The sequence below is a fragment of the Calliopsis andreniformis genome, chromosome 10, assembly GCF_051401765.1.
Source record: "Calliopsis andreniformis isolate RMS-2024a chromosome 10, iyCalAndr_principal, whole genome shotgun sequence".
NCBI classification, from domain to species: Eukaryota; Metazoa; Arthropoda; class Insecta; order Hymenoptera; family Andrenidae; genus Calliopsis; species Calliopsis andreniformis.
Window position 1 is genome coordinate 5,904,317 of NC_135071.1, and position 16,216 is coordinate 5,920,532.

General features: G+C 32.0%; 1 protein-coding gene across 4 annotated transcripts in view; it reads right to left on the reverse strand.

Moving 5' to 3' along the window:
- Positions 1–15,845, reverse strand: part of Tlk (Tousled-like kinase) — an 85,448-nt gene extending 69,603 nt beyond the window's left edge. For 3 of the 4 annotated variants that reach the window (XM_076387767.1, XM_076387762.1, XM_076387760.1), the window contains exons 1-2: positions 14,899–15,172; positions 13,698–13,742 (exon numbers count right to left, since the gene is read on the reverse strand). Coding sequence is in view for 3 of the 4 variants with exons in the window: in XM_076387762.1 (XP_076243877.1) it covers positions 13,698–13,728 (31 nt within the window). In the remaining variant the exon portion in view is untranslated. Of the gene's footprint in view, positions 1–13,697; positions 13,743–14,898; positions 15,173–15,349 lie in introns of those variants that run through there. The other variant, XM_076387761.1, reaches the window with a different exon arrangement.
- Between the last annotated feature and the right edge of the window lie 371 nt (positions 15,846–16,216).

Consider the following 16,216-nt stretch of genomic DNA (forward strand, 5'->3'; position numbering starts at 1 on the left):
TTATAGTTAAACAAAATTCCCAAACTTATATAGCTCCTTCGGGCTTCTAGGTAGATGCAATTCCTTAATACACTATCATCTAAAATGTCTCTACACGTTTGCTATTCAGTGCCGACCTTTCGACTGTCGACCAGTAGAGATAACATTCATTTTATGTATAATTTTAATCTATTGGCAAATAAAAACAGAAAGCTGAAGTTTAATAAAAACGTCATTCAGTGTGTTACTTATAAGGAATCATTCAATGAAGGATGAGAGCGTCGAATGCGAAGGTTGGCACACGTGAAATGTCAGATCAAGAAAATATTAGTTGTTTTACATGCAGTATAAAAAATATAAAAATAAAGTTTGAACACACATTATCCTAATATTGAAGCACTTCTTGTTCACATTATTAATCATAAAAATGCATTAATTAAATAGCTGGTCGGTACTGAACAACAATTCTTCATTTCCTATAAATCACAACTTTTTTACTTTTGTGAATTATACATTCTTATAATAATCGGAATTTCATAAAAATAGCTTTCCCTTTTCATGAAGTTCTACTTACAGTACAAATTACTTTTCCAAAATTTAAATTCTGCTGATTCTAGCCAAACACACTCCAAAAGATATAACGACTCTTTCCTAACTATGTATATGTAGATTGAAATAAAGCAACAATTTAAAAAAGGCGGAGATTTTCATTTTTTTAAATAAATTTGAAACAACTAATAAGATGACTTGAAACCTCCCTCATTTTCAATGGAAAAATGATGGATTTGACTGATTTTGCTTAACCGTTTGAGTGCCACTAGTCATTATTATTTCCCAATCGATAATTGCCACGCGACGCGATAGCGCGTGTCATATTCCGTTATACTCTATTTTAAATTATTAAGTTTATTATATTATTATAGTCATGGTTGTTTATAAGAAAAAAAAACAAGTACGTCTATAAACTGTAATATTACTCCAATTTTGTCTTAAATTATCTAAAACTGAATAGTAACAGTAAGTCACGTATCGACAAAAATCGGGCGTGTTGTAATCGTTGGATTCGCAGCCCAGAGCGCTAGCACTGTTCGAGCGACAGAGAAGAAGCGCAAAATCGTTCCTTGGCACTCAAACGGTTAAACATTATTATACGTTATTATATGTACGAAAACTAGACGTTGAAATAAAATTTCACACTTCTATAATGAAAGTTTCAAGATTTTCGGTAAACCTGTCAATCAACCTTTTCCTAAAGTCGTCAGATTAGTCAAGTTACTTGAATTCAAGCGGTTTGAATTCAAATGTAACTTGAATTTAAGCTGTCATGCAAAAATAATAAAAATGGCGTCGAAAGAGGTGATTGATACTAGTTATTTGGTTATGAATTTTTCAAACGAAACATGTACTTTTGACAGCTTCCATGACGTTCACATGTTTGTCGATTTACTTGAAATTTGCCCTACCTATATAGTACAATATACATCATGGTATACTTCAATTAATGTGTATTAATGTGGAAAAGTTGAAAGAACGTCAACTTCATTTGAAGCTTGAAAGAATATTTCAAGTAATATAACACGTTCACATTGGTCAAATTACCCCAAATTACTTGTATCCAAGCCACTTGAATTCAAGTAATTTGATTTAAACAAGGCGAAATTTAGCCTAGACGAATTAGAAACTTCAAAGGGTGTTTCAAGTCAATTAAAATAACAAGTTCACATTGATCAAGTTGCTTCAAATCACTTGGATTCAAGCCATTTGAATTCCAGTAACTTAACTAATCTGAACAAGGCTTAAGTCACATGTTTTTATTTTCAAGACATTGGTGTTTAAAGTTTTCAGTTTCAATACTCTCTTATAGACTTACGTCTTCTTGAACCCTTATTCTTCAGTGAAAGAATTTTTTAATGCACTTTTTTCTTTCTGAAAATATAAATTCTATATTCTAGATGTCAATTAAGACCTTAACTTGAATTTTTTGAAAATGTGACATAGGTCGTTTTACCTTACAGCTGCAGAGTTATCTTGAGAATAAGATTGAGTTGGTTACGTATATCTGCGTAACAGTTGCAGACCAAGCGGTTAAAGATGACATTTTAAGTAACTTTTTTCTTTACATATATGCTTATGTAATAATTTTAATACCGTGTACTGAACTCAAACCTTAATGACTGCGAAAACAAACAAAAGATTTAAACAATACAAATCAGATTTTAACACGTTGATCACCATGTCAGTCATATATGACAGTACCATGTCAGTCATACATATGTGCCTGACACTCATAATTTCGACAGAATGAATGTCAATTTTGTGCGACTGACAACTGATATAAACTTATATTACTGTTAAAAAGAATGGTTCCCTTTAAATAAATAAGCAAGACCAGGGACAAACGTAACAACTCAGGTTTTTGTTTCATAGATTTTATAAAATTTTTAAGAAGATTGAACAGGACAGTAAACCTACATTATTAAACAACGCAATCAAACAAAAAAACTAACAATACATTACACCAATTTTTTTTAATAAACCTTTTTTTAGAGTATGTCATTTGATACTTTTGTCCCTACCCCTAACGACGAAAGTAACATGCGATAATTTGAAGTAGCGACGGTGGTAACATTCTATTTAAGTTAGAAAATTAAAATAAGCAATAGAAAACTTAACAAGCCTACGTGAACCAGAAGAATAAAATTTGACAAATTAACAAAAAATTCAAAGTTATTACATAGTTTCTAATAATTGCATTGAAAAATGTTGACTACGCTAGTTACATCATTTGTTTTTGTTATTTTACAGTGTTCTGTTTCAAACTTCAAAATCACTGGTCTGTAAAATTTAGGAAATAAGACTTAACACATTCTCTCCTTAATAAATTTTATTAAAATAACATATCCGTTAAAGCAAAGAGTATAGAAGAAAGTCGTAAGTTATAATCAGGACAAAAGTAATAACTTGTTACTACTAGCAGTATTTCTCATTAACGTGTTCTATATACTAATTTAACTTATAATCATAACAATTTTTATACCTACCTATAAAGTCAATATCTAATGAACACAATACAAAAAAGTCACAAGATTTTATGAAGCCAGAAAAAAAAGATACGTAATTGAAATAAACCCTACAAGTTTACTTTTAATATACTATTTTAATAAAATGTTAAAATATGAAGAACCGCTTATTATCACAGATTGCCAAAAACTAAAGTGGAGGAAAGATGAAAATGACGTGCAAAGATGGAAATACAAGATTATTGATCGATTGGTAATTGTTTTATAACGTTTGTTACATTCGTCCCGTGTTACGTTTATCCCTGGTCTCCCCTACACACTGAAAATTTCATAGAAGTGTAGGAAAAAGAAAATAGGTAATTGCAGATACAGATGTTTTCGCCTTGAAAAACCAAAACGTAGCAGAAAACAAAATTATCTAATACTTCTACCGTGGTTTCCTGCATTTCGCAAAGTTTAAAAAACAGTCGGAATTCTTGAGTTACCGAAGTTACCTCGTGAGTCATGTTACCTGTATATAGGTGACATAAAAAATCTTCTATTTCTTAGAATGTAAATAGTCGGGTAACATAAAACTCTAAGTGATTGACATATTCTGACTTCATCAAATTACCAAATATCTTTTTGACAAGGAAACATTACCACTAGGTGGTATGCGTACGGGTCATTCCACGCGAAATCGGGCACGTTTCGGAGCAAGTTCTTGTAATTTGCTCAAATTTGAATATGTTGTAGTCTTTAACGATATTTAAACGTGCCCTAAAGGATTTTTCAAAATTTTGAAAATTGTCGATTTTACAGCTGTTTGAAGTTAAGTGCTACTTTTTTTTTAAAAAATTATAGCTATTGAACTAGTAAGCAGATGGAGATGAGCTTTACGGTGCTTATAGAGAAAACATTGAAGTTTGTAAAAAAAATTATTTCATTTAAAAAAACTTGTTTTTTAATCATCTTTTTTGTAATTATTTTAAACAAATGCAGGTTTTTAAAATGATGCGCGATTTTAAAAATCTGAAAAAAAAGGAGAATATAGTTTGATCCTTCCCCTTGATGGACAAACTTTCAAAAAGATGGACATTTTAAAATTGGCCCTGTGAAAATTGCTGAAAGTTGACGCTGCGTCGAGTCGCACTGCTGTGGCGGGCGCGTCGTCGCTGGCAGCCTACTCGTGTCCAGCGGACGAACGTGCATTATTATTTGCGATCAAGGCGACAAATATTGGTAACTCACTCTTTGTCAATGATACTTATTGACAAGTTCACATTCATTTTTGCCATGTGAAGTTGCAAAAAAGTGCCATTCTGCATTAATATCAAAATCTTCGAAATGAAAGCTAGGATTTAAGAGATTATATTTATGTTTTCAAGAATAACACGAAGATTGAGTTATCAATATTTATTGATTGCATTAAACCTTGCAAATGCTCGGAGATAATGTAGAGTAATGTTGGGTGAAGTCGCCTTGATTCCAAATAATAACGCACGTTCGCCCGCTGGAGTTGAGTAGGCTGCCAGCGACGACGTGCCGGCCACAGCAGTGCTACTCGACGCAGCGTCAACTTTCGGCAATTTTCACAGGGCCAATTTTAAAATGTCCATCTTTTTGAAAGTTTGTCCATCAAGGGGAAGGATCAAACTATATTCTCCTTTTTTTTCAGATTTTTAAAATCGCGCATCATCTTAAAAACCTGCATTTGTTTAAAATAATTACAAAAAAGATGATTAAAAAACAAGTTTTTTTAAATGAAATAATTTTTTTTACAAACTTCAATGTTTTCTCTATAAGCACCGTAAAGCTCATCTCCATCTGCTTACTAGTTCAATAGCTATAATTTTTTAAAAAAAAGGTAGCACTTAACTTCAAACAGTACGTTTAAATATCGTTAAAGACTACAACATATTCAAATTTGAGCAAATTACAAGAACTTGCTCCGAAACGTGCCCGATTTCGCGTGGAATGACCCGTACGTGAGATATTGAGTGTATGTTTACTACTAGGTTGTGCGTTAACTACACATCCCATATCCCTCCATATACTATCCAGTAATAACCACACAACATTTCACAAAATAACAAAAAAATCATCGAAATCGGTGATGACCCAACTTATCGAGATCACTGATCTGTTTTTAGATCAACAGCAAAACATATTTTGCATTAATGTAAAGGAAAAAGTTGTCCAAAATATCGTCCCTAACAACATATTTTAAGTTCGATCAAATCAGCAAGCGAGCGATTCACCGATAACTTCACCAGATTTTCTATATCAATATTATCCAAGCAAACGCGACATGTAAGCCTTTCAGTGTTTCTCCAATCCTGTTCTCATCGTCAGGTAAATCCAGCGATGCTATGAAAACCACCATGATAGGTGTCTCTAGTATCAATAAAGCTCGAACATTACAAATGACGAATGTACTTGTTTTACTAGTGATTCAAGGAGATCGAAAGCAAAGCAGCCTACGAGAGGCCACACTACTGGACAGGACTGCTCTAACACTTCTCTAAACAATAAGAAGACGTATTCAACGAATGCAATAATATTCTATTACGATTATTTAGAATAAAAATATATCAAATAATGTATAATTAACATTTTCTAAAGATACTTTTTGAAATGTCTTATTATAGGTATATAAGTGTAAGCTATAGTGCAGCTGCAACTATAATACAATAATGAGAGATTTCATTTGAAATTTCTGTCATTTAATTCAAAATATTATTAAATTTTGTTTATCTTTGTTTTTCACATTTTTTTACAAGGAAACAACTAAAACTAAAAAATAAATTAAAATTTTCGTTCTTTAAAAGCTACCAAACTAAACTATTTAAACAGTTAAAGTTCCTGTTCATTCTTTATATTGTTATAAAAAACAAATAAAAACTGTACCTGAAAAAATCGCATTACATATTTCTTTGCTTAGTTCTTGATAGGCCAAATTCATGCACTTATATTTCTAGCATTTCTTACGTATGTTGGATCTTTGCAATTATGTTTGCTTATTGATATCTCGAAGTTAGGGTCTAATTGGCAGAATAATCGAGGGGTGTCAAAAAATACGTTAGTTTAAACAGAATTTGTATACGCATCATTATATGTACATGATATTACTATTTTTACTATACTAAGAGATGGACATTTATTCAATAAAGATGACTATATGTATAAACAAAGCTTGACATGTACAGTGTCCCAAAATTGGCGGTACAAACGGAAATGAGGTGATTCTAAATGAAAAAATACGATGAAAATATAGAATAAAATTTTTTGATGTCATGCTTCGTTTTCAAGAAAATTGACTTTGAATTTTGACCGACTACAAGTGTATCGAACTACAATTATGGGCGCTTAATGGATAAACGGGGAAAGGGGAATGCTTCTAGGGTACTGTAAAGACAGTTAATGGTCGTCAGACCGAGAGTATGTATTCCTTTCTTAGACCATATATGTTACTAAACACCGCTTGTGTATAGTGCGTCTATAGGAAATTTAGGAATCGAGTGAAGTAAAGATAACGTGAAAAGTGTGACGTCACATGTAGACAAAAGATGATTCAAAATGGTTGACACGGCATTAACTTATATTATAAATTATTAAAAATGGTGCAAACATGATGTATTCAAGGTTGCAAGGAAAAGCACAACAATATATAGGGAACAATTTAGTTTGTGATAAAAATAATATACGCAGCATCCGGACTAAAACTATTTTATTTTATAATCTATAATTACAAATAATTGTCTTCCAAATATTTATGTACTTTTCGTACTTTTATTATCTGTTTAAGCTATTATCAATATCTCAATATCGAATCCAAATATATTTTGCAAAATTATAATCTCCAAAATATATTATAATGAGCACTATTTAAAATCGTAAAAGTAAAGTAAAAATTAATGATTAAAATATGTATGTACCTATAAAAAATATTATCTTGTATATTATGAAAAGCATATACGTATACATTTATTTATTTTTTACAAAAATTAACAACATATTCAAGCCGAACACTGAAATAGTTTTACATGTTTGAAATATTGGTACATTACTCTTTTGAAACTGCATAGATAATACATATCGTACTAACATACCTTATACATCTTACCTACGTGTGACGTCACGTAGATGTTTTATCTTTGCTTCAGAGAAATTATCTAACGCCGTGTCTATAAATATAGAGGGTGTTCGCGATAATTTGTACCAGCGTTTTTTTCGTATACAGTATACATTAGAAAAAAATGGAAGAAGAAAAGTGACCTTTATTTTTTTTTAATGGAATGCTACATATTTTTTGTATCATATGAAAGCGCGCATTAAGACCACATTATAAACCACATAGTATACTATGACTTTTAGAATTATATAAGGTCAGAAATAAAAGAAATAAATTTAATATCTCGTTCAGATTAGGTGAACCAAGCAGATTACCTCTACTTGTACATAAACATAACGAATTTAATCTCTTCGGGGAGGAATCCTTTTTGGGATCAAATTGAATGATTACATTGTATTTTGTAAAACTATTCATATAAGATATACTCAAACGAATAAAAGACAATAAACAATAGGAAATTTCCTAGGAAATGTCTACCACCAAGAGTTTTCATTGTATCTTTTATAAATATGTATGACTTTTACAAATATGAATTTAAGAAAAAGTAAATGTACACATATACGCCAGTCTCCTTCAAAGGGTTAAAGATACAATTTTCTTAAAAAGACCCCTCATATGAATAAATTGCACTCTATATTTTCGATTTAATTTTACGCTTAAAATCACCTCTTTCTTGGCTGTGCCAAGATTTCAGAGATACCCTGTATGTGTAGTATTTAGCTACAAATAATAATCAAATGCATAAGACCTAATTTTGCATTGTTTATTTCGTGTTACTGTCTGAAAATAGCTTATCAGACCTGAAATTTGTAATACTCTTTAACTGCTAACACTTTGCGCATAATATTTACTATCCTTCTTGTAAATAGGCAAAATGCTAGCAAGAGTATTAATAAAAGATTAATGTTACTATTTATCCTAATTTTGAACATTCCCGCCTCTGACGGATTTCATGGACTCAATGTGCCGAATAGTATTTGTACAATTCGTCAGAAAGAAAAAAGATGACAAACTTCGTCGTAAGTACGTTTAACTGAAATTTTACTGTTAAGTACAAGAATCAGTTCAGAACACTTAGACACTTTGTACACAAAATATACAAGTACCTTTTTTCATTTTTTCTAAAATACAACCACCAAATTCTACAGCTTTATCTCCAAAATTAACACCATGTCATTTATTTTTATTATACAGATTATGTATTTCTTAATATCATATAAATATTAAGTAAATAATAAAGAATAATTGCAATAAACAGTATCTTTTACTATATGTATTTCTATATTTTATACAAGGGCTCCAAATGGCCATAATCGATATTCGTTTTACTAATGGGTCATTCCACGGAAAATCAGACAGTTTTTGGAGTATCATCTTGAATGTTGTTCAAACTTGGATATATTATAGCTTTTAGTGGTATTTAAAAGTATGTCAAAGGATTTTTCAAAATTTTTAAAATTATTGATTTTATACGTACGCAAAGTATAGTGTTAATTTTCTTTTAAAAGTCGTAACTTTTGAACTACTGAACGCACGTGAATATGCTTCTAGGTAGTGAACACGTAAGAGTACTAGAAAAAATTGTTTCGGTTTAGAAAAAGTTTTTTAAATACTTTTTTTTGTAATTGTTTTAAACAAATGTGATTTTTTAGTACCGGGCACAAATTTAAAAATTTGAAAAAATTGAGAATATACTCCTATTCATCCTCTTTGCGGACATATTTTTAAACATATGGACATTTGAAAATTGGCCAAATGAAAATTGATTGAAGGGGACGCAGCGTCGCGTTGAAACATACCATGTAGTCTAGTCGTACGATACTAGCAGCTAAGCAGCTATACCTGCCATTAATGTAGCTTAATGAATTTGTTGTTGTTGGAGATTTCGCAGAAAATTATTCACTTCTTATTCAAGGTGAAATGAAGAGTTACCATTGATCTAATAAACAAGCAACAATAAACACATTCGCTACTTATGATCGAATGGATAACAGTCTAAAACAAGAGAACTTTGTCATTATATCAGACTGTCACGAACATGATAGTATAACTGCTCACTTATTACTAATTTACTTAATTTACTTTACATAATTCTCATTTCAAAAATTTTGGAATCCATGCAAGGTGACAATTTTTTGCAATTTCACATGAAAAAAATGTATGCGACTGTGTTGGCGAGTCCTTGAAGCGTCTTGCAGCTCGAGCCAGTTTACAAAGCCACTACAAGATCAGCTCACAACGCCACAGAAATTGTTCGATTGGGCGACTGCTAACACTGAGAATATTAATTTTAGATCCTGCTCAGTTAAAGAATATAAAGAACATTCAGAGCTACTACTACTAGAAAGACACGCATTAGCTAAAAGAATTTCCCGGAACAAGACATTTTCATTTATATATACCAGCGCAAACGCAGCGTCACCTTCAATCAATTTTCATTTGGTCAAATTTCAAATGTGAATAGGAGTATATTCTCAATTTTTTTTCAAATTTTTAAATTCGTGTCCAGTACTAAAAAAATTGTTTAAAACAATTACAAAAAATGTGTTTAAAAAAAACTTTTTCTAAACTGAAACAATTTTTTTTAGTACTCTTATGTGTGCACTATAACTACCCAGATGCATATTCTCATGCGTTTAATGGTGCGAGTTACAATTTTTTTAAAACAAGTTAGCACTATACTTTCCGTAGCTGTAAAATCAACAATTTTCAAAATTTTAAAAAAACCTTCGATATATATTTAAATATCACTAAAGACTACAAAATATCAAAATTTAAACAAAATCCAAGATGGTACTCCAAAAAGTGTCCGATGTCCCATGAAATGACACTAATTTATTTATCATATACTTTATATTATATTAATGAAAATGCAGAGGAAAAATGTTGAATTTTTCCATCAGTACAATTTATTTGTATTACAGAAAGAGAAACCTGTTAATGAATGGAACCACAGCCGACTCTAGACTAGCCGTGCTTAACGAAAAAGAGCAACATTGTGAGAGTCCGATTTTGCAATAAATAAATAGAGACACACAATGCTGCGTACTCTTTCTATCAAGTGCCAAATCGGACTCTCGTAGCGTTGTTCTTTTCGTCGAGCATGGTTAGTACTAGAATCGGCTGTAGTTGAACGTAACACTTACAAGAAATTCTATTGTGAAAATTGCAACATTTTGTATCGATTTAGAAAACATTATCCCATGCTATTACTTATTATTTCTTCGATGTTCTATTATTATTCTCCATGAATATCAATCACAACTACTGTTACTACAATTACTACTATCAACAGAATTAAAATATAAACTAGATTTAACATCTACCATTTAAGGAAAATTCTTTTGCTCACAGTTTAAGGGTTCATCATTCTATATTTCTAAAATACAAAAAAAATCGATTTTGCATTTTCTTAAAGCTACATGTGTGTCTTTTTGACCTGGCAGTCAGCATATTTTTTAAACTGTTCATCTGATTAACTTCAAATATTGAAATTGTCTCTTATAAAATTATCTACATGTAATAGAGCGTGAGATTTTATCAGTATTTTAATTTCTTCAAATTTTATAAATTCTCACAATTAATCTTTTTCAGTGAGAAGAGAGACTTTTTCTGTATCAACCGCAATTGCACTATTTTTCAAAGTTATTTTAACATCGTGAATTACGTTGAAAATATAGTTTTAATTAAATTATCGCAAGAATGTTTCAATCACTTTTGTCAATTGATGAGATCTTTTTTCACGTGAAGTAAATAATGTTGCATAACTTCGCCATATTCAAATTTTAAGCAATAAATGATTTGTGAAAATCAACTTAACACTAAGACTACCGAGGCTAATATAGGTCTATATATTTTTATCGAAATGCCAAAATTAAAGCTCCCTGGAAAAGTTTCATAAGTGATTTTTTAATTAATACGAAATAGTTTCATATTAATTTATTCATACACTTTCTTACTTATACTCAACATTAACGGAAAAAACAATACTTTCGAAGAATAAAATGTATGTCAAAAATAAACATGCGGATCATTTTGATCCTTCTGATAGCTCGTGTTAAACCACTACAAGGTGGACAACAGCCCTAATATTCCGTCGTATTATATACAAGATGACACCTACATAGGTGGTCCCACTTCGGTAACTTATTCAACTCTTCTTAAAGACGAAAAAATGTCACATGCGACAGTAAGTCGGCTTTTGCATGTTTCCAGATTATCAATAATACATATTATTATTAACAACTAAATTTTTAGATTTCCTAACAAATAAAAATCCAAAAGAGTTAAACCAATGGATCTGAAAGCCATACAATAGGTCTTCAGCCTCCCAACTATTGAGATACTTGTGATTAGGATACTCTTGAGTTAGATAACCTGGAAACACTGCAAAATCGAATAATTACGATTTATAAGAAAGTTCGTAAAATATCAGGAATTTTTTAACGTCTTCAGCAGTCTGTAAAACGTAAATGTAAAACATGAATTATTGCAGAAAGAAATTATTTTCAGCAACTTCTTTAAGTTTCAAGCTTTCTTAAAATATTCCATCATAAACAAAAAATGTTTGTATCTCGGGAAGGAAGAGTCTGCGAACCTATGTTTTATACGACTTTTTTTCATTCTTAAGAAGAGTAAAATATGCTACCAAAGTGAAACCACCTACATTGACGTCACCCTGTAGATTAAAAGAATTAAAAACCTGAAGCTCTAATTACTTATATAGAAATCCTTTAAAAATGATTGAACTTAATAAAAGAGCATTATTGTTTGCAACAATTTAATGTATATAGCGCAGAAAACACCTTAAAGTTGATGTAAAGAAAAGGATAACACTCTGGTCAATCTTGATGACACGGGATAATTATAATTGATAGAAAGCACAATAAGTGATGAACGAAAATGTGATCGTATAAAATATACTCCATTTGTGAACCGCGCTTGTCGTTTCGCAACAACATGGCGCAGCCAATCGGAGAAAGAGACGGAAGCAAAAAAAGAATATTCCTCCAGAAGTAGCCGATTACAGCGTCACTAATGTGACGCGTGTCGTTTCGTTTGTGAGGATTCTGACATCTCTCGAAAAATGCAAAGAACCGAATTCATTCAACTTCGATGTACAGTATTTAAGTATTACCCCGTTATAATCTCATCATTATATTCCATAAATCTCGAAATTATTTAGAGCCAACTAGCTTTATTCGTATAAGCTATCAATGTTGTCATTCATACCTTTGCAAAACCAGAATGAACTATAAAGACATAAGTTGACTTCGAAAAACTGTCTCTATATATCGCTAACAGTGATCCATAAGGTTATAGCAAGAAGACTGTAAACAAAAATATGACGATGTGCACTATGTCCATGTTATTTAAAATGAAATACACATTGCGAAATTATGACTGGAAAATGAACTAAACAAATTATATTTCACGCTTTTATCAATTTTTCGATATTTTCAATAAAGTTTAAATGAAAATGTTTTTTCACGTTTGTTACATATTTAACGCTTGACAATAATAGAATAAATAAAATGTCAATAAAAACTTAAATATTCTGATTACTTTTTGCTCTTCATGCTAAAAAAAATTAATAAATGAAACTTCAAATTTGCTTTTAATAAAAGAGGACCCCATACTTTAAATATTTATCACAATTACTCATTAATGATTAAGACATAGTAAGTTCTACAATCTTATGTCCATTTATCATCAGAATTTGTATGACTAGCATTCAATTTTCTTCTAAATTTCTTAAAAATTTAACTGAGACCTTTAACATTATATCTCAGTCAAAAATTGATGAAAAGCAATTTACTTCTTAAACTATATGTAACTGTATTGATCAAAATGTGATATGAGCACACACAAATAAAAGTATATTTTTCCACAATGTTTTTGTTAAATAAGTGCAACATGCGAGAAAGTAACATAAAATTGTATCAATGATTAATCATCAATGATAAAAGATTGCATAACTGCATTGTGCATCCATGGCTATAAATGAATTTTAGCATGCAAGATTGGTTTTATAGTTATGAATATTGCCAAACAATTGAATTGTTTTCTTCAAATTCTTCATAGCCCAATATATGTAATTGTATAATGTCAACAATTGCAATGTATTATGTAAAAACATACATAAGCATCTTAATACTACTTGCTTCGATAAATTCTTGTAGGAGCTTATCTAATCTGTTAAACAGACCACATGACTATAACTCATTCTTTTATGTTTCTCAAAGGGAATTATTTGACATATATTTTACTAATAAGTCATATTTTTGTATAATCTGCACAACTTAAAATATAAAGTAAAAGCAAGATGCGTTAGTTCTTTTGTAACATAAATATTATGAAAAGATATATTAAAACAATCTATGAAATGTATTTCATAGTGTACTCTAATATATTATAATTGATCTATACGATTTCTTTAAAACTGTAAACAGAAGAATTTACTTTACTTCTATCGATAATAAATTGTAATGTATTCTGTATTTAATATATTTTAAATTGTGACAAATTTAATTTATTAATATTATTCCTAAAAGAAATAATCATGCAACAGTCATTGAACTTACCACCACCAGAGTTCCAACAATTATCAGTCATCCCTGTTTATCCATCTGTAAAGTTGGCACTACATTATTACACTGATATCCAACTTGTTCAATTACATCACATCACAGATGTCTTGGCCAAAAGTATGCACCCTTGTCGCACTTTCCACAAGCTTCTTATTACTGATAATCAAACTAACACTAACAAAAACACTTGTTTCATTTTTTGTTATCTCACAGCACTCCTTTGACCATAAAGTACCAAGCGATTTCACACAATCATGCACTCACATATGAGCATCTATATTTGTGTGAATAACTTTCACAAGCACAATAATTTTTATCTCCGTTAATAGTTACATGTTATACATTTGTTTACTCCGAAAAATGGCCTCAACAACTGTAAAGTATTGAAGGATCGTTGACACATTACATGTTACACATATCTCCTTTGTATTATATCGAACGTTCCAATTTGTTTACAAATTGATTTAGAATTGTTCTTTTGGAAAATGAAGTTAAAGAGTGAAAACTGAGAGTGAAGTCTAAATGGTTATACTAAACCAAAATTGGGCAGTGCACATAAATATTAGAAATACTAAAATTTCTGGAATTATTAGCAGAAAATTGAGTAGTAGTTATAAGGATAGTTTCAAAAGACTAGATTGTTTAAATATAAAGCACATATTGAAAGTAACAACTTTAGAATATCTGCTCACAGATGCATAAAATGATAATTGATGCAATCTGCTTATTTGACACACTTTCAATGAAAAAATAAAAACTGAGTTTGTTTAATGAATCAAAATTGGGCAATCTATATTGATGTTAAAAATATCAAAATCTTAATAATTATTAATAGAAACTTAAAGAGTATTTATAGGTATAGTTTCAAGAAAATTCGCGAAGTTAAAATTTGCCTTTCTATTTTCTCACTAAAGAACAGCTAATACTTAAATCTCTTTAGTAGTGCTAAAAAAATAACTTGTAGCACATCAAACCTGAGGACTACGTAGAAAGAGACATAGTAAACAGAGAATGGCTGTCAAATGACAGAACTATTTAATCCAGATTCAATATCAGCCGCATTTTGGACGAAAAATGAATTGGAACGAGCAACACAAATACAAAATAGAGGTTATGAAACGCCCAAATAGAAGGTGTCACAGATGATCGTAGATCAAGGTTACTCAGTCGAATCGTAGAATCCCGATACTTATACCTGTTACGCGGATGCAACTTCGTATCACAACAATCAGCTCGATGCGTAGCCGTTTCTTGTCACGCGACCGACGAGGTCTCCCCTGTTCCCCAACGCAGTTCCGATTTGTTTAGCGACTTTTAGGTTAGTCTGACTGCAATAATCGCAGGTGAGAGGTCACAGTCCCGTGGGTCGAGAAATGAGAGAGCGCTTCTGAACCAGGCTCATCGTTCGGGCAAAAACAGTCGTGATACGTGATCGCTATGAAACGACAGCAACGGGGGGGGTCTATATTGTCCCGTTTACTCAGTTTCCTTCCTTCCTTCTATCCCTCCCCCTCCCCCCCAAACGCTTTTTCTCAGCCGCTCGCTCACTCCTCGTTACGTTCCCAGATAACTCTATCTTCCAATGCAAGGTTAAACACATTCGTGAATTTTGGTGGCTGACCACCGAAGCAGCTCCTCCTGCATACCGTTCCTTTCTTCTAGTCCCTCTCTGTCTTTCGCTTCATCGCACCTAGTCGCGTCTCTCTTGCTCCTTCACGGCATAGCGCAGAGCGGAAGAAAGGGGGAAAACTCATCTGGAAAATGGCTGCCGCTCGACAGCCACCGATTTATCCTCTTGCATGGCTACTCCTCGCGTGAATTCTAACACGGAACGGCGATTATACTCTCGACGAGAGAGAGAGACTGATCGTTAATAGTGGGCCCTAGACGCCGGTACACAGCATGGAAGGATCGCACTACTTGCTACACCACACTCGCTAGAGATAGTTATACGTACTAGTTTCGGACGTCGGAGGACACCCTGTCTCGCGCACGCGGAAACAGTCGTTAAGTATCGTGATTCAATGGGCAATCACTGCAACCAGCGGTTTAAAAATCATTCGATTCGCGTTCACGCGTACTCGCTACGGCAGTGACGTCGCTTCACCGTAATCACTCGGCTCTGTCTATCTCACTCGCTCGGCTCGCTTCTTCCTCTTTCGCTCGCTCGGCTCTCTTCGTCTCACTCGGCTCTCGTCGTCTCGCTTGCTTAGGTACATTCGCCACCTTACCGCTTCGGCTATTATCGGTGAACTACGATGCTTATTCGGCACGTTGACTGACCAGTCACGATTGTCACTGACATCGTTCGTGACTCTTCGCCTCGCGTAACCTGATGTTGTGGTTGGTGTTTTCGGTAGCAATTGGAGCGGACTTTTCGTAACACTGATTCTTCACAATACGAATATGTTAATAATGTATTTTAATATGCAACAATATACAAAACATCAAAGTCAAATACACTTTGCAATATGTGGAGAATGAAATGAGTCATTCATTCAGATCCATTTCTC